This window comes from Dipodomys ordii, unplaced genomic scaffold (genome assembly GCF_000151885.1).
Source record: "Dipodomys ordii isolate 6190 unplaced genomic scaffold, Dord_2.0 Scaffold86, whole genome shotgun sequence".
Taxonomy (NCBI): Eukaryota; Metazoa; Chordata; class Mammalia; order Rodentia; family Heteromyidae; genus Dipodomys; species Dipodomys ordii.
Window position 1 is genome coordinate 905402 of NW_012267302.1, and position 26989 is coordinate 932390.

Here is a 26989-nt window from a genome sequence, read left to right on the forward strand (position 1 = left end):
GGAAGGAATCACAAGCACTGGGGCTAGAAGGAACCTGCACAGTAGTTTCAGGAGCTCTCGACTCATGAGAAGGTTAAGGCAGGCTTAGCATAGATAGGAACATTTTTTTGGTGTGGTGTTGAGGTAGAACCATAAACTAGTAGGCACAATTTCCTTCAGGATCCTGCTATATGGAATAGACAAATTCAAGGTGAGAGCTCCACCAGGCCCAGGTTTCTCATGCCATTCCATTCAGTGTAGGGAAGATCCCAGGCCTGGGAAGAAGGAGACCCAAGCTTGAGTCCCAACATTTACTTGTCTCAAAACACAGCCTTTCAGAACCTCAGTTTCCTTGTGCATTAAATGGGGGACAGAACAGCTTCTCAAGATGAGGTGAGGAAAGACTCAAATAAACAATGACATGGGGGGAAAAGTATTTTTTAATCAAAGAATATGTTAACAGAGAAGGTACAGATACGACACATATACAGCCATATCCTTTTTTCTGCCCAGGGCAGGCACTGCTAGCACTTTCTCACTAAGCTACATTAGTATACCAGAATCCCTCTCATCATCTATTCCAGGAAGCCACACCAATAGGTGAGAGTTGTGACATCAGTCCCTCGGTCTGCATACACTCAAGCATTACTACTGTAAAGGACCTAGAAGTTGGTAGCATGGCCCAGAAAACATGGCATCCTGGTTCAAGCCATCACCAAATGGCTGTGTCTCAGCTAGTCAGCTCTGCCACCAGGCCCCACCTACCCTGGGACTCACAGAATAGTTAAGGAGACACTGAGATCCTGGGGAAAGAAAAAAGACAATGCAAAGCAGGGACTTCTCAGTGAAGAGGCCAGACAGCCAGTGATCTCTAGACTGGGACAGGCACTCAGCTGGCCTGACTTTTTTCAAGTAAAGCTTTGCCCCCAGCATCCTGGCTGGCCATCCTCGTTCCTCTTTTCACTTATTGCGGTTCCCTGAGCAAATTGCAGCCCAGCCCCCAGCCTAGCCAGGCCAGACCAGAGATGGCTCCCACTGGCACCCATGCGACACTCACTTCTCAGAGACAGACAGGGCTTTGGGGGCAAGGTGTGGTGGGGAGAGCAGGTCTTGCAACCCTAGCCTCTCTGCCTCCTCAGAGTCTCATCTCTGCAGAGTACTTCCCTGTCTCCAACTCTGCACTGTGGCAGGCAAGTGAGCCATGGGTAGACTGGAGCAGTCCCAGGGCTGTTTTGTTTTGTTTTGGTTTTTTTTTTTTTTTTGGTTCCGGTCGTGGGGCCTGAACTCTGGGCTTGGGCGCTGTCCCTCAGCTCTTCAGCTCAAGGCGAGCGCTATACTACTTGAGCCACAGTGCCACTTCTGGCTTTTTTTCTTTTTGCTTATGTGGTGCTGAGGAATCGAACCCAGGGCCTCATGCATGCAAGGCAAGTGCTCTACCACTGAGCCACCTTGTTTTGTTTTGTTTTTTTAAGAAAAAAGTCCAGGGGACTTTGCAAGCCCACCAGAGGGCTTGTCACCACAATGGCCTGTGGCCTGTCAGGCATCAGAAACTTATGGATCTTTGATTCTAGTCCCTGAAAAGCTTTTCAAAATGTGAAAATCTGGAGACAGGGACACTGAACTAGCTCTTAAAGTACAGACTTCCCTCCTGGGCCTCCACCAGTGCCAGGAGCAAGTTGCTTCCAGGCTCTGGGCACCTGCTGCCTTTGGAAGCTCCCTGTTCATGCCTGTCCCCATCCTGTCACAACCCCCAGAGACACCACCATCGCAGGCAGCCCCTGTACAGCAGCAGCAGCAGCAGCAGCAGCAGCAGCAGCAGCGATATCTGTGGGGCTGCTTCAGGCAGACCAGGATAAAGATGGAGCCTGGAGCTCACAGTAAATTTTACTGAAAACAGGAAACCACGAAAATGAGCCTCGCTCACTTGCAGGGTCCAGAGAAGAGGAGAGCTGTGCAGTGCACGAGGAAGCCCGGCAGGAAGTGGGGTAGCTGTTCTGCTAGGGCCTCCTCCCCTCTCCCCACAGCAGCAGAGAGGCTTTGGGGTGGAGGGGATGCTGGCAGCCAAATTCTTAGAAGTTGTCTCTTCATCAAAGTCCAAAGCTGAGAGGTGGGCTCAGGTTCATCTCCCGGGGGACAAGCCACACTTCCTGAGTGTAGCATGTAGGGTTTGTCATTCAACCCTAGGGATGGTACAGTCCTGCCACACAACATCTGCCACCTCCCTACTCCTGCCCAGGGCCCCTCCAGGGGCTGGGAGGACAGCTGGAGTGTCCATGGAAGCAGATGGAGTAGAAGAGGGTATCCTAGGAACAAAGCAGGAGCCAGGGTGTGGGTGTCCTGGCCACTTGGAGGTATCATCCCTATGGAGAAAATGGAACTTATTCTGCAAGACCTCATCCCCTACCCCAGACACAGCAGGAGGCCACAATGTTCAGACCCTTTCCCCCCTCCTCCATCTCATCTCCAGGTACTGATGGACTTCTGGCCTGCTCTGGCCCAAGCCCCAGTGCTGTTTCTGACACCTAAGCTTGGTTCAGCAGTGCCAGGAGACTAGATGCTCTCATTTAAACTCTAACCTCTGTGTGCCAGGCTTGGGTCCCGCTGGGGGTTAGAGGCCAATTTGCCCCACCTTGCCCTCTCCACTCTCAAGTGCCATCCCCACCTGTCCTGTTTCTCCCCCCCCCCACTCTTTTCTCCCATGCTTTTAAAAGCCTTGAGTGGCAGTTCCATAGAATGTTCCCTACCATGGGCAGTGGAGTAGTAAGGCGGGAGGGCAGGAGGGCCGCTTCTGTTCTCTGCCCTCCACCCTCCCTCTCTACCAGCCACAACAGGTGGCACAACCTCTTGCCTCAAGCCTGGCCTCAAATTGCCCAAGACATCAGTTGGCTCACAGTGGACCCTAATATGTACTTCCTATACCTCTAGCCACTGAACGCTTGAAAACAGAATACAGGTGATAGGAGCCCCAAATTTGCCTTATCTGTTGGTAAAGCCTCAGATGGCTGGTAGAAAACTGTGAGGAAGCCCTATGGTGAGAGCCAGACAGACCCCAGCTGGGGAGCTCAGACATGCAATGAGGCCAACAAACAGTGAACCCAGGCCAGCCAACAGCAGCAGGAGTCTCCACATTTTGTCGTATGTGTCTCTTGTCTATGAAGTGGCACTAGGGGATCCTGCCCAGTGCCTACATCATTTCATCTGTGCTGCCAGGGCCCCAGACTCCTGTCCCAGGCAGGGAGGCTACTGCACAGCTGGAAATTCTGGAACTTCATAGGTTATAGGTCATTTGGCATCTGTAGTTGGTGAATTTCAGGTCTCTAGGGAGGAACCAGCATCCCAGCATCCTTAAGAACAGGATTAGTAACCCAAGATCTTCTCCCATCCTCGAGTAGCATCTAGAAAGATGAGAGGCCTGCCTAGGCCTCAGGGGGAAGGCAGAATCTAGGCTCAGAGCAGGAAGGAAGGGACCAAGGAGGCCAGCCTTGGCTCAAATGCACCTGTCCCAGACACAGCCCACCCCTGCCCACACTGTCCTTCAGCTGATCTAGTTGAACTCAGAGTTTGGGGAATCCGGAACTGGATCTGCAAACAAGAAGGGAAAGAAAGTGAACACAGAGCTCCTCATCCTTCATTCCCCACTCCACCCCTGAGGTGGTGAGAACTCCTGAGGGAAGGTGGCCTGCAGACCCCTATGAAGCCCAGGAAGCACTCACCTAGGGATGGAAAGAAGACGTCTCCAGGGCCTGGAGGAGACAGAGGTGTGTTGGGCTCTGAGAGGAGGTGCCGTCCAGACTCTGAAGGCTGCCGTTGGGCCATGTAGGACAGAGGGGGCCTGACCTTGGCCTCGGGCAATCCCTGGGAGGATGGAGGAGCCTCAAAGCCAGGGTTTTCAATTCCTTGGGGGCTGCTGCTAGAGAAACAGACCTGAAGGTCAGCAACAATGTCTAGAGTACAGCCTCTCTATCCTCTCAGCCTCCACTTTTCTGGTCCTCCATGCCTCCCTTCTCTTACAAAGCCTCTAGCGCATCTCCCAGATATCAAGGAGGAGGAGCCCAGCCTAAGGAGAGGCAAAGGCTGGGCTGTACTTGTCTCACCTGCCCTGAGCCAAGGACATGGGCATCTACTACAACTGACCACACAGTTCCTACTACAGTCTGACCATCAACAGCCAGTGTTAATCACAAAATATTGGCTTCTAGAGTTTGGGGACAAGGATTGAACATCCCTGAGCCTATTTGAGCTGAGAAGAGGGCTCTCTCTCTTTTCCCTTGAGAAAAGGATCATCTAGAAAGCCCTTCCACCTCTGAGGTCCCCAAGGGATCTTTGACCACATCTATCTTGGAATTGAGCTCTGGATTTAGGTGTTGCAGGAGAGGAGCCAAGTTCCTAAGTGAGGCTCCTTCCTGGGCCTAGTCTGGGGGCCATGCTGCAGACAAGCTTCCTGCCCAACACTCAGATGCACAATCCCCAGCTCACCTTCCTTGACCTGCTGTCTACCCTGAAGCCTCCATGGCCACCTCCTGCCTTTGGAGCCTGATAGCATTCTCTTGGGAGCCCCCCACCCCATGATGTAGGCTCTGCATGTTTCAGCATCTAACCCCTGTCAACTGCTTCCTCCCTGCCTATCCTTGGTCAGGCTGACCACTGAGACCCAAAGGTGGATAGGTAGAGCCTGCTGGGCAAGGGGCAGCAGGGAGAATAGCCAAAACTAGTACAGATGTGTTGGGATCTAACAACAAGAGGCAGATGCTTTTCTGAACAACTGGCCTATGCAAACAGAGGCAAACTACACAGAAATGTCCCTTCCTATCAGCTGGCCCAAGGAAATTTTCTCCAGGTCTCTACGGGCCTTACCTGTCCATCCGCACCAACTCCTGGGCCCCTAGGAACAGAGAAAGAAGCTGATCATAGGCAGGAAGGCTTTCTGGTACAACAGCCCTTCTTTGAACCCTGATGGCAGCTCCCCATAGGGACCATTAGGACTCTGTCCAGCCCTGGAGTAATTCCATTCTGTTCCCTCTGGAGGCTGTGCTCTATAGTTGTGTCCTGCAGGTAGGCCCCAAGGAGCCACCCATTCTTAACTACGGATAAGTGAAATGATTTTCTTAGAATGTTTCTCACAGGGAAACTGAAGGTAGCTGACACTTTCCCCCTAGACCTGGCTTGCCACAAGGTCACACCTTCAGGATTTAAGTGTCAAAAGGGCTGAGTCTTGCATTTGCTAACTGTGGCTTCCTGCTTGGCCATTTGCCCCATTCTAGTCTTTAGCCATGACTTCCTGGGAGGCGTGTTTGAGGTTGGTTCCCAATTATAGGGCCTGCTCTTTAACATCCTCCTTATTACCTAACAGAGAACCCTAGATGTGAGCAAGCCATCTCTTCCCAGCTTTCCACCCATTTTCTGCTCCTCATCCAAGCTGCTGCTGCCTAGTCCCATTCTTGGGGTTCCCCACCCCATAAATTGGCTACCAACCAGATATAGAGGTCCTAACTTCCCTCTTTCTTGCAGCTCCCCACCCCTTCCCACTGATCCTTCTCCAATTAAGGAGTTTGGCTGCTGCTGACATGGGGAAACCAGCCTGATTGGGGGAGGGGTGCCACTACAGAACCAACAAGAGGAAGTTACACGAATGTCCCTGAAATCCACTAGATCCTGGCTCCTGTATAACGAGAGACTCTGTGTCAGGCTTCACAGGGGTGTACAGTAAGTGTGTTCCTCCGGCAGCTCATCCACTTCACTGCCCACCGGGGAAAGGATGTCTGTCCCACTTGGAAGCTGGGGAAATTAAGTCATAATCTAAAGCTGGAGAGGCATCCACACCTAGCAAACTGCCTTCTGCCCCTCCCACCAGTCCTTTCTTTTGTCTTTTATCCTGAGTATGGCTCGTTCATGACCATCTCCTCCAAGCTAGGGTCCTGGAGCTTCCTGTTCAGAGCATACCATGCACGCACAAACACACTGTCCCCCCATCTGCTGCCCATACTGGTCAGCCTCTGCCTGCATCCTGAGACTTTCATCTGTACCCCCATAGAGCAGACCCAACCTTTGCTCCCTGTCTCCTGAGCACCTCATCCTCTGCTATCCCTAAGTCTGAAGTTATGTAACAATTATTTTTCTTTTGAAGGGTGAGAAGGGCCTGTCCTCTAGTGTGGTTTTGTCCAGAGATGATTCTTGTTCCCCTTTTGTTATTAAACATGGCATATCTAGAGTAAGCTGTGGTACAAGGCTGTCTTCCACAGAAGAGGGTTCATTTGCAGCCTCAGGGGAGGTACTCAGAGTGGGACAGTGCACCCCCAGCAGGCCATCTGTCCTCACCCACCCCTCTTCCAGTCCAGTTCACCTAGGCCATCCTGGGATGCTTGGGACCTTCCTAGGAAGCCCCAAAGCCAGCACTAAGACTGAAGGTGTCATGGTCTGTGGGGCAAGAGGCCCCCTACCCCAGGTCCTCAAGATACCCCACAGCATTCTGGCCTGCTGCTATCCCCTCTCTAATTTTCCTTTCTAAGGCCATCTCCATCTCATGGGCACAGCAGGTACTCTATCAGAAAGACTGGGCCCAACCAAGGCAGGTATATGCCCCCCCCCACCTCACCCCACCATGGCTCAGACAGCATCCTCCACCCAGAACTTGTTTGTTCTCTAGTTCCTGTTCCCAGTTCTGACCACATGACAAAGCAGCACTGTGGTCAGGGATGAAGGGGACAAGTGGCACCTTCCTGTCCCCTCCCTGCCTATAGGAACCTTCACTGCTTAAAGAACAGCAGCTCATGGTAACTCTGCAGCTTTGTCTCTTCTAAACTGAGCCCCTAGTTCTTCTGCTACCACCCCACCTTCCTGCTGGCCTGGGGATTCCTGCGGGCAGGTCATGGTGGGGCTCTGAAAAAACAGGGCAGTCCTGAGTGGAAGGGTGTGGTGGTCCAGCCCCATTATCTTACACTGGAGCTCCAGACTAGGCTGCACGCTCTTTCTCTCTCTCTCTCTCTTAGAGAGAGAGCAGGGAGGGGCTTAGGTGTATACGGGTGTAGGAAATCAAGTGAGAGCTGGTGCTGCGTCCTCATTCAGTTACCTTCTGCAGTCCAGGGAAGAGGCCAGAAAGGGCTGCAGGAGCAAAAGATACTCCCTCCTACACTCAGAGGATTCAAGACTCAAGGGCAGGGCTCAGAGAGGGGTGTGTGAACCTGGTTTAGCCACTTATTTGTTGTGTGGTTTCTTAGGCAAGACAAGAACTTCTCTGAACCTCGGCCCACCCATCTGCAAGACGGGAACCATGATCATACTAAGTTCTTGGGGTTGTTGCAAGAACGAAGTCAGGGAGTGTTTGACAAGCTTGGCACAGTGCCTAGCACAGCGGCCCCATCCATTAGGGACTGTGGAGTGGGGTGTACACGCAAATAAGCATTTTTGTTATATGGTAGAATTATACTCCCAGGGTATAACAAAGGTAGAAAACTCTGGTTGAATCCCAGATCTGTGCTGTTACATAATATTTGGGTTTTATTGTTGTAGAGTTTTGCTTTTTGTTTTTTGTGCCAGTACTGAGGCTTGAACTTAGGGCCTTAGACTTAGCTTTTTCATTCAAGGCTGGCCTTCTACTCCTTGAGCCACAGATCCACTTCCCACTTTTTTGCTGATAGAATTTTCCTGCATGGGCTGGCTTCAAACTTTGATCTTCAGATCTCAGCTTCCTGAGCTGCCGTGTCGAGCTATTATTTGGTAATATAGCTATTTAACTCCTGGCTTTTTATCTGTCAAAGGGCCAAACTAAGTGATAGGTAAGACCCCCTCCCTCTTCCCACACTACAGAAGTCATTTCTGTCCTAGTATTGCAACTAATTATAAAGCAAACCTTCCCATATGTTAGCTAAAGCAGGTCCCCAAGGATCTTTGGGGTTTTCTGTTGTTGTTGTTTGTTTATGGGTTTTTTTTTTGCCAGTTCTGGGGCTTGAACTCAGGGCCTGGGCACTATCCCTGAGTTTCTTTTTTGCTCAAGGCTAGCACTCTACCAATTGAGCCACAGGGCCACTTCTGGCTTTTTCTGTTTATGTGGTTCTGAGAAATCGAACAAGGGCTTCATGCATGCTAAGCAAGCACTCTACCACTAAGCCACATTCCCAGGCCCCCCCAAAGGATCTCTGAGTGGTGACATTCTTATAAACCAATCTGAGCTGTTCCTACAACTCTTTGTGATTATTCATTCATTCAACAGATATATTTTTTTTTGTTAAGTGCCAAACCAGCAGTGCCTGGGAACCAAAGCAGGTGACAAGCACTAAGGCCCCAGAAAAGGTGTTCCTGGGTACTCCCCCTCCCATCTCCCTGTAGGGTTGTAGCACAGAGCAAAGAGAAGCCTCTTGGTGCCTTATGCCATCACTGACTCCAGGGCTGGTCTAGGCAGGTCTCTCCCCCCACCCCACCCAGCAGCAGTACTCACGGCGGTGGGAGGCCACCTGCCTCTGCTTGTAGACCAGCAGCAGGATGAGCGGGAGGCAGAGGATGCCCACGATGCAGGCGCCCGTGGCCAGGGCTGCAGCTGTGATGTCTGTTAGGGCAAGAGGCAGCCAGTGTGAGGCCCCATTTCCACTGCTGCTCCCAAGGGAAAATGGAAGCCAAGGGAAAGGAGGCTAGGAAGCAGAGCCCCACAGTCAGACTTTCAGTATCCTGCAGAAGCATGGAGAGTCTGGCAATCCCCTTTCAAAGACAGCTCTATGCTCTCCCAGTGTGGCCCAGAGAAATAAGACCTGAAACCTACAGTGGACACAGGGAGAGATAGCAGACCCCTCATCTACCCACAAAGAACAGCTAGCTGGACCATCCTGGGCCCCAGGTTGTCCCATAAACAGGAAGCTGACCCTTCTCAGACTCCCATACTGCAGAGTTCAAGATCAAAGGGAGCCCAGGTGATAGGTCAATTCTACATACAAATGGTGGTAATGCCACACGACAACATTGGCATTCTGGATGACATTCTCAATGTCATCCAGATGCATGTCATGGAATTGCACACTTAAAGATGGTACAGGGCTGGGGAGGTGGCTCAGTGGTAAAGCGCTTGCCTTGCATGCCTGAGGCCCTGGGTTCGATTCCTCAGCACCACATAAGCAAAAAGAAAAAAGCTGGAAGTGGCGTTGTGGCTCAAGTGGTAAAGCGCTAGCCTTGAGCTGAAGAGCTGAGGGACAGCGCCCAGGCCTAGAGTTCAGGCCCCACTACCTGACCCCCCCCCAAAAAAAAGTTCAGGAGGCTGAGATGTGAGGATGGAGGTTCTAAGCCAGGCAGTGAAGAAAACTCTATAAAACTCTTATTACTAATTAATCACAACAAGGCCGTAAGTGGAGCTGTGGCTCAAGTGGTAGAGTGTTAGTCTTGAGCAAAATAAGCTCAGGGACAGCACCCAGGCTCTGAGTTCAAGCCCCAGGACTAGCACAAAAAATAAAAAGCAAAAATAATGAAGTCACATTAATAAAAAGAAATAATAAAGTACAAACAAATGGACTGGAGATATGGCTCAAGTGGAAGAGTGCTTGCTTAACATGGCCCTGAAGAAAGAGAAAAAGAGAGAGGTTCATCCTTGTCCAAATTTTCAAGTTTAAAATTTTTAAACTATGAAGCTACAGGTTAAGAAAATTTTCAAAACCATCCTTCTCCTTGACTAGCTCCTGGCCCCTGCCTCCCCAAGGAGACTCTCCCTGAACTTAGTCTGTCCATCTAGATTATCCTGTCACATGGAATCAGAGGACAATGGCTGAGTGAAACTTGGAATGGTTCTGTGTCCTCCCAGAGGCTCCACCACACAGGTCACCCCAAATTTATTGAGACCTTTCCCTCCTGGTAGACCCTATGTATGCTTCTATTTTTAACATACACTTGTTCTGTAGCCAGGAAGCTCTTGTGCTTGGTGCTCTGCTCACTTGGGCAAGTAACATCTGGATGTAAATTCCTAGCTTTCCAACACTGAGCAGAGAAGCTCGGCCTTCAAGCTCTTGTTAAATTGCCCTCCGGAAAGACTGTGCCATTTTACCATCCTGACAGCACGGGTTGGTTTGATTCATGTTAGCCCATCTGCTGACTGTAGGAGTTTAACTGGGAACAGACAAGCCAGTTGGAACCACAACCAGCATAAGCCCATTTCCTTCCCAATTTGAGCCCTTCCCTCAGCCAAAAGATGGCTGGGATCCCTTGTCACTGAGAGTGTTGGGCAGGAGGAAGTGCTGAACTAGAAATGTAGCCTTTGCATTTCATGTGAGAATAAAGGCCATTTTTATCTTACCGACTGGCTATAAACAACGGGGTGGTGTAAATAAGCTGGTGATGGGGGATGAGAGGAGTTGTTTGCACTGTAAAAAGAGAACAAATGGTTTTTAGGTACTTTAGAAGTACCCATTGGTACAGGGAACAGTTGCTGGACTAATTACAAAGCAAGTTCAGCTGCTCATTAAGGCAGGTTCCCTGCAGATTTTTACTGTGGCCTCGTGGTAACGCAGAATATTGGATGTGAAAGCATCCAGTAACTCAGACAGTTGGGTATTCCTAAACCCTATCAAAGAACTTCCCAGTGGGCCAAATCGGAGAGGCTGGTTGCAGAGTTCTTTGCTGGTGCTGAAAGCACACTTCCCCTGGCTGTTACTAAGCAACGCTTGATCTTGGTATGGTTTGCCAGGTGTTTAGTAATTCGGTCTGCCTGAGATGCTTGGCCTGATCTCCCTGCCTGACTCTTGACCACAGTGGTGGTTCCTCTTCTACAGGCCCTCCATGGGAACAGGATTTTTCTTCCAGAGCCTGAGGTTGGCATGTGGGCAGCCTTTGGGAGCCCGTCTGTGGGCCCAGCTGCCCTCAGAGGCTTTAGGTATCTCTAGATTCAACCTGGATAGAGTTCCCCATTCTCAGCCTGGGGCTTGAGCAGCTGCCTTCTGGGGAGAAGGGATGAGTGTGGTCACATCCAAAGCCTAGTTGCTTCTGGGAAGGTGATTAGGTGCTGGCAGAGGCAGTTGCCAATATCACACTAGGGTGTGCACTAGACCCTTACACAGCATATGAGATGCAAGGGTGCTGCCTACTCAGGCTGCATGCTGAAGGTACCTGAGGGTATTTGCCGAGGAAAGAGGATGGAGGCTGGAGGAAAGCAGATAGCATACCATGCTGTGTTGGAGTGAGGAGAACAATACAAATTGCCCATCCTTTCCCAGGCTAGGGATCAGGGAAAAGGGATGTGTTTTTGTTCCACCTTCCACTACCTTCCCCGCTGGAGGCTGACTTAGACTTTCATTCTTTCTTAGTCCAGTGACTCTGTCATCCCAAGGATAACATCTAGGTACTTGAGATGATGTTAGAGCAGGAAAACATAAAGAACTTGGTTGGAAACATCCTTAACTGACCAGGTACTGTATCTCTGGTCTGACAAGGAGCAGAGGTTGGGATGGTGACATGGGTCACCCGCAAATGGCTCTAGAAGTTGTTAGGACACAGGTCCAGGTCAACTATCTACTACTGTCTACCTGCCATCCTGTCTCGGCACAGAGGATGCATGAGTTGAATTGGGAAGTCAGTTCTAGAAGTGACAGTGGACATAGTTCTTAGCACCTCACATCTGATGCCTCCTCTTACCCACGAGACAACTCTGGAAAGTAAGTGCTATTCTTGTGCACAGAGAAGTCAAGCATCTTAGCTGATCTCAGGGTCTGAGCTCTCAACCACTTTACCACACTGCCTTTCACTATGGTCTATTGTTGCAATCATGGCCTGCAGCATACTTTGTTTTGTTTTTAGTTAGTTACTGACATTTTTGTTATTGAGACAGGCTGACTTTGAACCCAAGGTCCTCCTGCCACAGCCTCCCTTGTAGGGGATTATAGGAGTGCCCTACCATGCCCATGTCTCATTTTCAGAAAATTGTTAGGGGCAGGCTGGCCCCCTCAGGCAAGTGTGGGCTCAGAGAGTGAAGGGGCTCTGATGCTTCTCTTGGTGCTGGCTCTGAGAAGCCAGAAGAGAACCTCTTTACCTGCCTGAACTTTGGTCACGTGGGGGCAGAAGTGGAGGAGAAGTGTACAAAATCCCAGCAGCACTGCAAGTGTTTTCAAAGGAAGAAGTGGGAATGGGGTATTTACTCAGAATGGAATTGCAGTGGGGAAGTGAATGTCCCCTGCTCCCCATCAGATGGGCCGCCTGGACCTAGCATGCACTGCTGTATGGGCAGGAAGGGGCAATGTGGGGGAACTGAGGACAGTGGCAATGGTTTGGCACTGAGGTGACATTGGAGCTCTGTGGTGCCCTCTGAGTTCCACACAGATCCAACTTAGACTGAAATGCATGGTTCCTGACCAGCTTGCTGGTTTTAAAACAAATGGAGCTGGGCATCAGTGGCTCACACCTGTAATCCTAGTTACTCAGGAGGCTGAGATCTGAGGATCATAGTTCAAAGCCAGCCCAGGCAGGAAAGCCAGTGAGACTCCTATCTCCAATTAACCACCAGAAAACTGGAAGTGGCACTGTGGCTCAAGTGGTAGAGTGCTCGCCTTGAGCTGAAAAGCTGAGGGACAGCGCCCAGACCCAGAGTTCAAGCCCCACAACTGACAAAAAAAAAAAAAAAAAGTTGTTTGAGTCAAAAGCCACATGGCCTTTTAGTTGGGCCTTTGGCTTTGTGCTATAGTTAAGCTATTCTGGCTTAAGCCCCCATGTGTGCTCTGCTAGAGGACAATAACATTTTCCTTTCTGTATCTTCAAGGCCAAGGCTGGTCCACACTGAGTATCTGGTGAATGCTGGGGATCTTAGAAGAGTAGGGCACCCCTAAGATGTGTGCCCTGTGCCTACTGTTTCCAGGCTACTGGGCATTCTCACCCAACTTCTGAGTGTCTAGCTGTCCCTGGGGTTTGTGAGTTTGGGCAGAGTACACCACCTCTCTGGGCCTGCTTCCCAGTCTACATAGTGAAGATGATGGTGCCCATCTCCCAGATTACTCCCCTCCTTGGGGATCCTATGCAGCTGCAGCCATGGAGGAAGCAAAAGAACAGAAGTAACAGAGGTGACATGGGGACCCTGGGGTGTGGAGACTGAGGTGAGAGTTCAGAATGGGCCCCAAGTAGAAGATGAATATGGAACAGAGCACTCAGAAGGGACTGAGGGTGGCCTTACTGTCACTCTCCTCGGGGGAGGACGGGTATGTGATGCATTTGGAGGGGGCATCTTTGCCTGTGGGAGGAAAGACAGGGCCATTAGGTGGGTATCAGACCCAGGGGCCAGGAAGGGTTGTCCACGCTGCTACTCCTTCTTGTCATAGCAGCACACACTAGGGTCAGCTTAGCCTGGCCCAGCTGGAGACAACATACTTGCTCATAGACACGTACACACAGACACAGATACAGACACACACACACACACACACACACACACACACACACACAGAGCATATACATGTTCTTGCTCTGCCTATTCTCACATCATCCCCAAGGACAAATGGTTACCTGCCAATGCCTTCTCCTCTGTTCTCAGCAGGACAAACAGACAGAAAGATACACACACACACACACACACACACACACACACACCACAGTCACACACCATAGCTACCTAGCCATCCACCAATTCACACCCAGGCACATTTCAGTCACACTGAGATCTACAAGCTCACACTACGGTGTCCCTGTGTGTAAGAAGCCACACTCCTTCCCTCTCACATGAAAAAAACAAAACTTGCAGCTGAGCACTGGTGGCTCATACCCTCTAATCCTAGCTACTCAGAAGGCTGAGATTTGAGGATCATGGTTCAAAGCCAGGCCAGGCAGTAAAGTCTGAGACTGTTATCTCCAATTAATCATCAAAAAGCCAAAAGAGGAGCTGTGGCTCAAATAGTAGAGCATTAGCTTTGAGCACAAAAACGCAAGGCAAGTGCCCAGACATTGAGCTTAAGCCTTAGGACTGGCACAAATAAATAAATAAAATATCCAGCAAAAATTGGGATGGAAGGAAGAAAAAAATCCCACTGTCACAAATAATCATATTTACATACCCACTCCCCTTCACCCCAGCCGGCCATATGCCCACATCCCACACGATTATTTCTTCTCACACATGTACATACACACACACCACAGACACACCATGGACACTGCAGACACACTAGAGACCATGTCACCCATGCCCCATGTAGTGGGTGTCACACAGTCCCAGGTGGAAGCCTCACCTTTCTGCACTTGCAGCTCCATGGCTGCATGGACCCGGTGCTCTGAGTGGCGATGTCTCATCTCCACTACCAGGCAGCAATAGAGGCCGCCATCTTGCACAGTCAGGTTCCGCATGGTGATGGAGAAGTTGCCATGGTGGTCAGAGGCTGTCTCCAGCCCGTGGCTCTGGAGCAGGTTATGGCTGGTGTTGGAGGCCTGGTGGCCTCCGTGGTACGGATGAAGGTTCTGGAGGGTGACATTGCGGATAGGCCGGTGCTCTGAGCACACCTGCACCTCACCCCGTGAACTGCGGAACCACGTCTTGTAGAAGCTCACATCATGCCCTTTGGGCACAGGGCCCAGGAGCTGGCAGGCAAGGGTGATGTTCTCCCCCTCGGGACACACGTACAGGGAGTATGGCGTTGCTACCTTGAAGGCTGCCACCAGACCTGCTCAGAGAGAGAGGAGATCCCTATCATCTGTCTGAGTGATGGCTGCCCCCTTGTACCCTAGATCCAATGGCCTCAGCCACTCTCCAGCCACAGGCCCTGGGCAAGTCAGCTGCCCTCTGAGCCTTGGAGGCAGACAGAAGACTGGTTGTCCAGAGTGGGCCTCTCACAGGTCTGGCGTGCATCCTGGTTCCAACTCTCCCTGTGACCTTTCTTACAGGCCCATTCATGACCTGCACAGTGGGTTCATGCCCCATGCCAGCCAGTGGCAGGCAGGGTGCAGAGCAGAATGCCTGTTTGGGCAGCAGCTATTTTGTGTTTGGCCACCCTTTGGGGAGCCTTCAGCACCCTCTTCCCTTCCCCATCCAAGGACTGGTTTGCCTCATCCTCTGCTTAGGTGCAGGCCAGTGCTGGGAGTCCCTAGGGAGGGGAGGGGCACCAATGATTGAGCTAGCTAGACTAGTCTGCACTTTTGATTCCAGAACCCCTGAGCAGAGTCATTTTGCTTCAGGGGACTAGGGGAGAAAGGAGACAGCCTTCCAGACATGGCCAGAGACCTTCTGGAAGGAGGAAGAACCTTTGGGCTTGATGGACAAATACAAAGTAGTGAGTGGAGGGTGCCTTAGGCACAGTGGTGGATAAGTGGGGGGCAAGGGGGCTGAGGCACCTGAGGGGTAAGTACAGGGACTGGAGTGGGGAGTCACCTCCTCCCATGCACTACCTCCCTACCAACCAGACAACCGTGTTCTAGTTCTCTTCAGTTTGCTTCCAATGAGCAGACAATGTAATCTTCTTTCTCCCAGACCAAAGCACCTACTTCTGAGAACAGAACGTAAGGCTGGTTTCTGTTCTTCTCTTTAGCTATGTGAGCCTCAGTTTCCTCATCTGTGCAATGGGAGATAATTAGCTTTGGCACTGACTGGAAGAGTGAATGAGGCAAGGCAGGCAGACATACTCTAAGCCCCTCACCTCAAACTTGCTCTGTCCATCTAAGAGATGGATCCACATAGAGAAGCCCCCAGATTTTTGGAAGGTCATTGCCAAGATGTGCAGAGACTTCAGAGTTTCTTTGGAAAGATACTGAGCTCCTTTTTGGTGGCTGTACAGCAGCCCAGGAAGAGGAGAAGCATTTGCCCGCAGTTCTGGGTGTGCTCTCAGAGCCTGGAGGAGCTTCGAGGAAAGCAGAATCCAGTGAGAACTGGCATAGGCTGTGTACTGAGCTAAGGGATGTATGCATACCTAGCCACCCTGTGCAGTAGCTGCCACCTTTAATCCCATTTTGCTGGTGAGAAAACCAAGGTGCATGTGGACCTCCAGTAACTACTGGCCATCACGTAGCCTGTAAGTGAGCACTAGAGCCAGAATGAAACTCGGGCACTTGGTGGTCACACTGGGGGAGAAAGTTCAGAAGCTGAGCCATATTCAACTTCCAACTTTTTATTTGCTCCACAAACTTTTTTTCCTTTAGGTTGCTAACATTCAGATTCCTAGTTTCTCTTTGAAGATCAGTGGTAACACCCATCTAGTTCTCCCACAAGGCAGCTGGAGGCTGGAGTCTGTTTTCCCATAGCCACCGGCACACCAGTTTACCCGTCTTTACTGCTCCCTGATGCCTTCACTTGCTTCATGCTCTCATCACACTTGCTTGCCTTTATGGACTTTTGACTTGTGACAAAGGAGTATAGGGCACTGGACCAGCCTTGATGGGGACTCCACTGCCTAAGTCCATTGTTCTTAGGACAAATGAAGTCCTTAGGCTCAGAAATGATTCTCCCAGCAATTCAGTGGAAGGCTGGCAGAGCAGGGATTAGCCAACACATTGTCCTAACCCCTGAATGGGGCAAGAGAAGTCCCAGATCGCCAGCAGTGTCTTTAGCCTATGTGGACTGGATCTGACTGCCAAACGATGGCAAGGCCAGAAATAGGAGGAGGCCCATGCCTAGTGAAAGGGCTTGTGCCAGGGCTACTAAAAAGAATCAAACCCTCCCAAGTGGACCCTGGTGTCTCTGCCCTATGCTGCCCCCTTTCCAGCAGCCATGTGGCAGCTGGTCCATTTCCCATTGCCAAAGATCATCATTTCCCCTGGCCAGTGGTCAACTTCCCATTACCAAAGATCATGTCCAAACCCAGAGCCACCCCAGAGCTTGGAACCAAATTCAGATCCAGCACTGGTGACTGCCTTGGGCACATCACCACCTTGGCGGCTGTCAAGAGGTTGGGCACAACAGAGGCCAGAGCTTTCAGGCCTGGGAGGAAGGGGACAGAGCAGGGGAGGAGAGCACTATGAGGACAGAGGCATGGATGGGGTGGTGTCCAGGTGTGAGATTGATGCACAGTCTGGCCAGTCCCCAGGCAGAAAGCCTTAGAGACCAACTAGTGGTAGTGGTACTTGTGACTCAGGACTCAGGGTTTCTGGCCGAGGCCTCTTCCGTGAAAGCCCACAGAGACAGAAAGACATGAGGACACAGAAGAGGGAATTGCTCAATGCTTACCCAGCCCCTTATATGCCACCTACCCCATCAGTTCCCACAGTACCTCTTCCCCTTTTGTTTAAAACAAAACAAGAAGCTGCCTAGGATTAGGGTCTGGGGGCAGGGGAGGGTGCTCAGTTCTGTCAAAGTCATGGGTTTGTTGTGCCTGAGGCCCAGAGTAGCCGGTCCTTGGGCAGTCACTCCAGGATACAGAGCAGGCACCATGTAGTAGACAAACACGGGGACCGCATGGGCCTGGGCTCTGCACCTGCGCACCCAGCAGGAGCTGGAGGCAGGAGGTGGGGGGCAGGGGCACACATGCAGCACGGCTGCAATTACAATCACATGCAGGAGGATGTTGTTCATTGTCAGCCGCAGATTCTTTCAGACACCTGGGTCATTGTCAGAGACCGGGGAAAGTGGGTGGGGAGGAAGGGCCCTGGCTCCAGGGTGGCCAGGAGCTTGTAGGACAGGAAAGTGCCCTTGGAAGGGCCTGTGCATGTGCCAGGAGGGGACAGTCACACTCAGCATTGGTCTTAGGGCCTGGCCACTGCTCCACCTAGACCTACCTGCTATGAGTAAGACCACATAGGAACAGCTAGAGGGAGGGTGATAGAAAGTAGGAAAAACCCAGACATCAGAATTACAACTCTAGCCTGGGCAGCAAGAGCCCTGGACCCCAGTGCCCATTTAGCTGGGGCCTGGCTGTAGAGCCTTAGTCAGATCCCACCTTTTTCTCTCAAGCTCTAAAATCCTAGGGGCATTGTGTGGGGAGGGGGAGCTGTCTTATGTCTGTTTATGTATTATGGACATGCTGACAACTTACCCTTGTTTCATTTCATTCACCCAGCACCCTCTGATGTGGGTTTTTATCATGTCTGTTTCAAAGAGAAGTCAAGTGACTTGCTCCTATGTGGCTAAGCTGAGATCCACACCTTGGCTACACCATCCTGCTGACAGGAAGAGCCCCCTACCCTCTGGTGGGTAGGTCCCATATATCATCTTTTAGCTATTCAGAGAGAAGGAACTGACCCCAAATCGACCTTGCACTGTCCTTGCTCTGCCACCTACTCAAGCTGAAAACATTCCTTCATTCCACAAATAGTTAGCAAGGACTGCACATGAGCCAAGCCCTAGACAAAAGGCTGAGGAGCACCCAGGATCAGAAAGCATCTGGCTTTTGAACTTTCTAGCTGTGGGGTACTTGGGGGAGGGGAGGGTTTGAGTTGAGTTTTTATCCATGCTACAGGGCAAAGTTGCTCTGTCTCCATACACTCATGTGTGTGTGTGTGTGTGTGTGTGTGTGTGTGTGTGTGTATGCACGTGCGTGTGCACGTGCATGCACACGGGATCTGGTCCTAGGGCTTGAACTCAAGACCTGAATGCTGTCCCTGAGTTTCTTGCTTGATGCTGGTGCTCTACCAACATGAGCCACCACAGCTCTAACTTCAGCTTTTCTGGTAGTTAATTAGAGATAGAATTGCATAGCCCTTCCTACCCCAGCTGGCTTCGAACCTCAACTCTCAAATCAAGTAGCTAAATACAATATGCTATTTTTTGTGACAGTCACCTATTTCTATCCACCAGGTGGGTATGGGGAGGCGGATGGGTGTGGACCAGCTTTCTTATTTTCCCTGACAGGCATGAGCTTTACCCACAGTTGCCAAGGCAATGCCCTGGCCTTTGGAGGTGGATCCCCAGCTTGATTAGTCAGGCTCAGGAGGCCCCACCCAAATTCTGAACTCTGTCCAGCTGCTAGGCTTGCCAAGTAAACAGTTATTAGTTGTCTGTTCTTGCTGGCCGCACGCTAGACGAGACCTGGTCCCTGGCCTTACCATCACGAGAACTGACTCTGGCGCCCTTGCCAGGCCCTGTTCCCCAACATGGTCCACAGGGACCAGAGGAAAAGGTTGGGCTCTATCTTTATCAGGATGCAGAATAAGAGGGACACAGAGGCAAGGCTCAATTAGAAGTGAAGGAAGTACCCCAGGGTAAAGCCTGAGGGCTATGGCCAGCAAGTCTGCCCCTGGGGCTCTCTGACCAGTGAGGACAAAAGGCGTCCCATGTGTTTATTGATACCTGCACCAGCAGGAAGTGTCCATTCACAGGCCGGGAAAGGGAAGCTGGCTACTATGGGAGGAAGCTGTACTTCCAGCTCTTTGGGAAAGTGTCCCTGTGTTCAGAGCTGAAGACTCCAGCCGGCGTGCCTTCCAAGGAGGGCCTGGGCAACAGGCCAGGACCCTGGCGGCTTCTCTGCATGACTCTAGCCTCCACCCAGCTCTGCCAGAGAGGATGGCAGCAGGATGCTACATTTCAAGTCCAATCTCCTGTTATCTACCAGGTTGACACACAGGGCCTCAAAGGTGACAGCAGTAGCTACTTTGTTACAGGTGTGGTTCTAAGTCCTTGCATATGGATTTGCTCCCCTACTCTGTGAGGTAAGTAGATTGTCTCACAGATGTGGACACATAGCACAGAGAGCATAAAGAGCCTGCTTAGACTCTCACAGGGAGTAAGTAGCAAGTCAGTATTTGAACCCAGGCTTCCAAGAGTCTGATATCCTCTGACTACTCTCTAGAAACTAGATATAGTCAGGAACTGACTGGAAGCACCACCTCCTTCCCACAGATAGACAGCTGTCCTGACTAATGAGGGCCCAGAGTGCCTGGTGGCTTTGATAATTTAGGTAGTTTTACTTTTGGTTTTACACTAATAACATTGAATCATCTAGAGAGGTTATTCCCTTTTTAGTTTTCTCCCAGTCCTGATTATATCAAAGAGAAAGTTGTAGTTGATGTTACTCTTGTCTTCAAAACATCTTTCTGCTACTTGCTAATCTTTTCTTTTTATTTAACTTATTTATTTCAGCAAGAGACAGCAGCAGACCTGAGACTTAACAGTCTTCCCTAGGCTAAAGTTTCCAACTAGAATTTAATGCCCTTATTTGGTTTTCCTATGCTGTGTTTTTATGATTCTGTTCTATTTATGGCAGGCGATTCTGGTTTTCCACTTATGACAGCAGTATAAAATTTCCCTTCAAAACCTACTTGAACAAAATAAAGAGTAGATTAAAGAAAAAGCAAGTCTATAATAGTTGCTCAGGAGGCTGAGATCTGAGGATTATAGTTTTCAAGCCAGCCAAGGCAGTAAAGTCTGTGAGACTCTTGCCTCCAATTAACTACCAAAAAAATCCAGAAGTAGTTGTGGTGTGGCTCAAGTGGTAGAGTGCCAGCCTTGAGCCAAAAACTCTCAGGAACAAACCCAGGCCCACCCCAGGATAGACACACGCATGTACATGCACACACACACACACACACACACACACACAATTAAATGGATACCAGGCAGATACTACACAAAGGTGACCAGTGAAGGAGCCCAGAAAATAACATCCTGAAACTACTCTTCAAAGAGCAGTTTGTCTCACAGAGACCATGTCACCCTGCTTACACACTGCACAAGGGAAATGTGTCTGTATTTGGGATCCCATGATGAATGAGCAACAAAGGCACATGGAAGATGAGATCCTATATATAAAGAATAAAAGAAATAGGTTTGGACAATAGCAAAGCAATTCATTATTGAATGACTGGTGGGCAAGATGGTGGCATCAACTTTCTCTTTGGAGATGGTCAGCCAAAGCAAACAGGCTAAGCATGAGATTACATTCAGAAAAGACCTCACAGAGACAGGAACCCCTGAGTCAGGATGGTCTTGAAACTGCAATAACCCATCTCTGGAGGATTTTAGGAGAACTTGCAGGTCCCTCCATGGACATTCGGTATTCTGGGTGCCTATGGTGGCAGAGGGCGGGGGGTGGGGAGCTAAACCCAACTTGCAGACTCTAGGAGTTTGGAAAGGCCAGTCCCAGTGACCCAAGTCATATCTTCCCATTCCCTGGGCATGCCATAGGCCATTGACAAGTGGCCCCTGGCTTGCGGGGGGGGGGAGGCGGTGGGGGGGGAGATGGGCAGGTAATAACATGGTGCACAGCATTCTTGAGGACGAGGCCCTGATTGGCTCTGCACAGCTGCCTGTGGGGGAGGGACAGTCAGTCCCAATTAAGATGAGGGACTTGCTGCAGTATGCTGAAGAACTCACCCATGTCACAGAGCAATAGAAGACCAGCTTGGAATTCAAACATAGATGATCTGCCTCTCAAAGCCAAACTTTGGTGGTTTGTTTTTTTTTAAGTTGCACATAGGACATGTATGGCAAGCCCCTTGCTTTGCTGGCCCTGATTTGTGGGCATGGGAAGTCTGTGCTGATCCCTGGTAATAACAGACTGATCCTAGGACAGTGCCCACCCTAGAATCTGAGGCGTCAAGTTCAGTGGGCAGGACTCTGTCATGACTGCCAGGACAGATGGAACCTGAGGACTGTCCATTCCTCTCCTGCTCAGGACTAAGATTTCATATCCTACAATTAGAGAGGTGGGGCCTGAGCTTCCCGCTGAGCACCCCTGCCTAGGCTGCCTTCTGTCAAAGACAGGTGACTTCTACCCTGCTCAAGGCAAACAGGAGTAACCAGCTGGACCAGGGGCTCCTCAGCATCTCAGGCCCCTGAGTGTCTCCAGCAAAGGCCTCTCATATCAATGGACTGGTGTTGGTATGCATTGGTGGTGCATTGCCATGGGGGCCTGGCCATGGGCTGTTCCGCTTTCTCCTCCAGCCTCCAGGCAGAGGTCATAGATTTCCCAAGAGCTGACCACCACTGGGGCAGCTTAGGGCCCTGGGTTGCTCAACAAGCCTTTGCAGTCTTGTTTACTATGAATGGGAAGGTTGGGGGAAAGGTTACACCTCCCTTACCCGCAGTGCACCCTTGTAAGTTTAAGTGTGATGCCCCAGGTTTAAGACTCCTGAAGTCAGCTTAGGACATGAAAGGGCAGTAACTCCCACAGTCCTTGGGTCTGCTGCATCCTGGCACCCTCCCCTATCCCAGCATGTGTAAGGAAAATGGTGTCTTTCGAGTTTCCTAGGCTCTCAACACCTTGATTCATCAATGCCATTCTCTTTATGTCCATCCCAGCCTCTCTCCTTCTTGGCACTCCTGCCCAGGGACATGTGATCCTGCACTTCAGCAGCGCTCTGGTGAGAGTTCTCAGCTCCCAGACCCTGTGGCTCAGTGCACCAAGTAGAAAAAGGAGCATCCATTAATAAGTACATCTTAGTGACAGTCAGGACTCAAGCCAGAACAGCTTGAGGCTAAGGGTTCTCCTGACTCCTTTGGTGAACACTGCGGCAAGCCCTCATTCCCTGAACTGGGCTAGGAGGTAGCCCTTCAAGCAGACCAAGCAAGGAGTGTGAGTCTGTGAATCTGTGAGTGGATGTTCTTGCCTACGTAGACAAATAGGGTGATGATTCTGAAACAACTTGTTTCTGGATGCTGTGTAAGCTGGGTCCCTGTGCGATGGGTCTCCAGGACTCAGTTTCCCAAATTGAGACTGCTGAATAGAGAGTAGCCTTGACACAGTGAGGGCAGGAAAGGAGCAAGAAAACAGAAAGGGCCTCATGGGGTCACTTGGAGGGGTCACTTGAGCAGGTGGCCTCAGATGGGTGGGACAAGGGTCTTCCTTCCTGTTGCTGTCCCCAGCTCCTAGAAGCCATGCCCTGCCAGAAGCCATACTCTCAGAACAGAGACTGCCACCCTCCTGTTCTTCCTTCCTTTGGGTGTCATTTTGGGGGGGGGGGCATCCAAGCCAAGGCTCTGTGAACAGGGTGTGGACCCCTTCTCCTTATCACAGGCCCAGGCCTGCTTTCAGAGCAGAGATAACACACTGCTGGCAGATGCCCCAGCTTGTTCTCCGGCTCCCCCTTTCCCTCTAATCCTCACTTCCCCTCTCCTTCTTTTCTGACCTGGCCACTGGATCCTTGCTAGGCTAAGCCCTCCAACTTTTGCCCTGCCTCCCTTTGATTCCTTCCATGACTGACACTTTCCTACTTCTCCCGGTCAAGTTGGGATCGCTGCTTTCTACAGCCTGTCCTTCTCCTGCCTTACGGGGGCAGCTTGTGCCCTGGGTTATCCAGGCCCCAGGAGCCAGCCATGCCCACTGCTTGAGCAGCTGTCAGAGCGCAGCTGTGCCCAATGGCGTGGGGATACTTGGCAGAGGCGCCTCTGCCCCCTGCCTGGAGATCCCAGCCTTGGGACAGAGATCAGGGCAGACTGAGGAAGGAGCAGAGCGTTCCCTCCCTCGCGTACCTCGGGGCCCCATCCCGCTGTGCTCTCCCTGCGCCCCTCTCCCATCCACCTTCGGAACTCACCTCGGGACGCAGCCAGGAAAAACGCGAGGAGCAAGGGTCCCCAGCGCCGGCCTCCAGACTCCAGGACGGAGGTCGGGACATTCATGTCGCCGTCGGGTGAGGCGGAGGGGACACAGGGCACGAGGGACCCCGGAGCAGGGAGCCGGCTGGACTCGGCCACCGGGAGCGAGTGCGGAGCGAGCACGGCAGCGCCGTGGGCGGGCCACTCCAGGGGCTCCGCAGCGCCCCCGGGGGGCTGGGGGCGGTACTGCACCTCTAGGGCGCTCGCAGGCGGGGCTCCGTGCAAACCAGGGAGCCTGCCAGTGTCCTCACAGACAGCTGCCCTCGAGGGCTGGTGTAAAGCCATCTCCACTTTTTTGGAGGTTGCTATGGTTGCATGACCCAAGGAGTCCTGTCTATGTCTAACTTAGCCTGGTGCGTGGTTATAGTGGCTTGTGTCAGTCCCCACCCACCTGCCCTGGAGTAGTCTGGTGAATGAGAATTTGTACCCTATATCCTGCAGCCCTCCATGGCTTAGCTCCAGCTGTGTAATGAACAAATGCCCGAATCCAGTAATGAAATCCAAGAGTGGTAATGAGGTAAACAAGGCAAACATGCACATGCATGCGCGTGCACACACACACACACACACACAGCAGGCTGGACACATCCCCACACCAGGAGATACACAGCTCTGCCCACTCTGCCTCCCTGGTGTCTGGATATCTGCAAACTCACTTTTCTTCTCCTTGTCCTCCTCCTCCTCCCCCTTGTCCCTCCTCTTCCCTCTCCTCCTCCTTCTCCCCTTCCTCCCCCTTCTCCTCCTTCCCTCTTGTGGGATGGGAGGAGTGGTGGTGTTAGTGATGGGACACAGAAACATCTTAAGCAAGCCCTCTGCCACTGAGATACAGCCCTACCCTTCCACCGACCCACTTCTAAGGCCTTTCTACCCAGTCACGACGGCACCACAGGGACTATCTCTTCTCTGCTCTCATCTAAATTCTTGTCATTCCCCAGGGCTCCACTCCAGTCCTTCCCTTACAGCATGTCTGGCCTCCCTAGAGGCCCCTCCAGTCTTTTCTATCACACTCCTTTTGGCTATCCTACCAGGCCTGTGGTATAAACAATTGGTTCATTGCCTGAGGGGTCTTCTGCCCTTCAAGGCTTGTTTGGGGGGAGAGTGGCCTCCTCCTTCTGTGATTCAGAGTCTCTGATACAGACCAAGTGTGGTCACTCATCTGTGTGACAAGTCAGAGAGGGAGAGAGCCTGGGCTCTCTGGCAGTGACCAGAGTAGGGACTTGGGTGGAAAGAGACGGAGACATTGCTGCTGTGCCTGTTGTCCTCCAGCCCAGCTGAAGCTGCCAGGGGGTGTTGTAGCCCCTCAGGGATCTACAGGTGACTTTCCGCTGAAGAACAGTGAGCAGAGTCCAACAGTGGCATAGCATGTGATCTAACTAGGGAAGGGTCCAAGTCAGGCAGACACAAGCCCACCCCAGCCATCCTCCACAGAAGTGAAATGGGTTCACTCCAGCCTGAGACTCTAAATACCTCCCCCAGCTCTTCTACTTCCTTCCCCCTGCTGCGCTGCCCAATACTGAGCTCCCTGGGGTTGCATCAGGGTGAGATATAAGCATTGCCCAAGCTGTGGTCCTAAAGTAACAACCTCAGGGCCTCTTTCTCCAACTTAGGGCAAAGCAGGAAGAGATTAGGGCAGGAAAAAGGTCATTAAGCCTGACTTCCTCCTGGCTCAGAGACCAGATCAGAGGAGGTCAGATCACTGTCCCCACCCATGCCTAGGCCTGGTCACATGGCAAGAAGGATGCAAGGGGCAAGTCGGTTGGAATCCCTCCTCTAAGCCCTGGCAGCTTGCAGATTATTTTTTTTTTCGGTGCCAGTCCTGGCACTTGAACTCAAGGCCTGGGACTGTCCCTGAGTTTCTTTTGCTCAAAGTTAGCACTGTGCCACTTGAGCCACAGCACCACTTCCAGCTTTTTCTGTTTATGTGGTTCTAAGGAATAGAATCCAGGGCTTCATGCATGCTAGGTAAACACTCTACCACTAAGCCATCTTCCCAGCCCTTGCATGAGTTTAAGCTCACTTTGAGTCTTTGTTATTTGAGACAGTAGGCCTAGAGCAAGCCTGCTGATGGCACTCCTGTGCTCCCTCAGGGGCACAGCAGGATTCAATCTGGGCTCTTCCCAGGTGCTCACAGCTGCAGCCAGAACTATGCAGAAGATGGAACACAAGCCCATTATGGGAAACAATGGGAAGTCAGTCAACTAACAGACCACAGGACACATTTCTAGGATATTTCATCCTTGAGATGAAAGTTCAGACTGAGCCAGGCACCAGAAACTCTCACCTTATAATTCTAGCTACTCAGGAGGTTGAGATCTGAGGATCACCGTTCAAAGTTAGCCAGAGTAAGAAAGTCTTATCTCCACTTAACCACACAAAGCTGGAAGTGGAGCTGTGGCTCAAGTGGTAGAGAGTCAGCCTTGAGCAATAAAGCTAAGGGACAGTGCCCAGGCCCTGAATTCAAGCTCCATGACCAAACTCCATGTTCAAACAGATCCTCAGACTTAGCACTATTTACCTCTCTACTCTGGGTGAGAAAGTCAGAGAAATAATGAAATAACTCATTTTCTCTCCTGGTATGCTTGCTATTTTGAGATTTTTTAGAAATTCTAAGGTCCAAAGGATTGTCTTCCCAATGGTAAGATTCAGTCCAGGTGATACAGACAGCAGACCAGAACCCCAGAATGTGTAAATTAGAAGAAACTTTAGAAGTCAAAGAAGATCCTTTGTTAGCAGACAGAAATAGTCCAGAGAGGGGATATAACATGTATACAGCTACACAGCTCCATTTTAAAGCTGCCAGTCTTGCCAACTTTGGAAACAGCCACCCAACACTGGGTCCTGAAGACCAAAGCAGAGCTACATGTAGATTCCAGGAATCAGGGGCAGTGACAGACTTCTTGCTGCCCATCTGTCCATCCCTCCCTAGATGGTCCCAGAAATAGAGACAGGATTCTGTCTTATGCACACCTGATTTCCATCTCTGCCCTTAGCAATGACCTCTAAAGTCCTACAGCATATATAACCTAGTTCACTAATAATGGTGATGCATTGGTTACTTTTGCATAGCTGTAACCAAAATACCTCAGAGAACAACTGAATGGAGGAAAGATTTATTTTGGCTCATGGTCTGTCCAGGATCACTTGGTTCTAGGCACTTGAACAGAGAACTACATGGTAGTAGGGGAGAGGGGCTCCTTACTTCATTGTGGACAAGAGGAGAAAGGAAGTGTCCAGAGAGACCACTTCCTCCAGCTAAACACCCCTCCCAAAGTTTCCACCACCTGCCTGTGATGGACCCAGCTGTGGACCCAGCTTCCATCATCAACCTGTGGGGGACAGTCCATGTTCAACCATAGCAAGTAGTCTGCACCCCAGGCAGGAAAAGTCAGTACACTCATTAATGACTTGACTGTTCAGAGAGGGTTAGTTGAACATCCAGAGATGAGTAACCACAGTAAGAGCCAGGTGCCAGTGGTACATGCTTGTAATCCTAGCTATTCAAGAAGCTGGGTCTTAGGATAACAGTTCAAAAATCAGCTTGGGCAGAAAAGTCCCTGAGAGGGGCTGGGAAGGTGGCTCAGTGGTAGAGTGCTTGCCTTGCATGCATGAGGCCCTGGG

At 51.1% G+C, this 26989-nt stretch overlaps 2 protein-coding genes across 8 annotated transcripts in view; one reads left to right on the forward strand and one right to left on the reverse strand.

Annotated features, from left to right (window-relative positions):
- The window catches only part of Cdh23 (cadherin-related 23), a 323607-nt gene that overhangs the window by 256811 nt on the left and 39807 nt on the right, over positions 1-26989 (forward strand). The gene's annotated exons all lie outside the window — the stretch shown is intronic.
- Positions 1436-23475, reverse strand: LOC105992667 (chromosome unknown open reading frame, human C10orf54). 2 transcript variants are annotated; one of them, XM_013025639.1, is made up of 7 exons: positions 23311-23475; positions 14151-14579; positions 13103-13159; positions 8411-8518; positions 4834-4861; positions 3693-3886; positions 1436-3561 (listed from the first exon to the last, which is right to left on the reverse strand). In XM_013025639.1, the coding sequence occupies exons 1-7, from the start codon at positions 23393-23395 to the stop codon at positions 3524-3526; spliced, it is 939 nt and encodes a 312-aa protein (XP_012881093.1). In that variant the 5' UTR covers positions 23396-23475; the 3' UTR covers positions 1436-3523. The 2 variants fall into 2 exon arrangements, with proteins under 2 accessions (XP_012881093.1, XP_012881092.1); XM_013025638.1 differs by having other exon boundaries at positions 3693-3889.

Coding starts and splice junctions, on each gene's coding strand:
- LOC105992667 (XM_013025638.1), bottom strand. CDS start 23,395: ATGAATGTCCCGACCTCCGTCCTGGAGTCTGGAGGCCGGCGCTGGGGA. Junction 3,890..4,833: donor GAGTTGGTGCGGATGGACAG/GTAAGGCCCGTA, acceptor CTGTTTCTCTAG/CAGCAGCCCCCAAGGAATTG. Junction 3,562..3,692: donor CGTCTTCTTTCCATCCCTAG/GTGAGTGCTTCC, acceptor TCTTGTTTGCAG/ATCCAGTTCCGGATTCCCCA.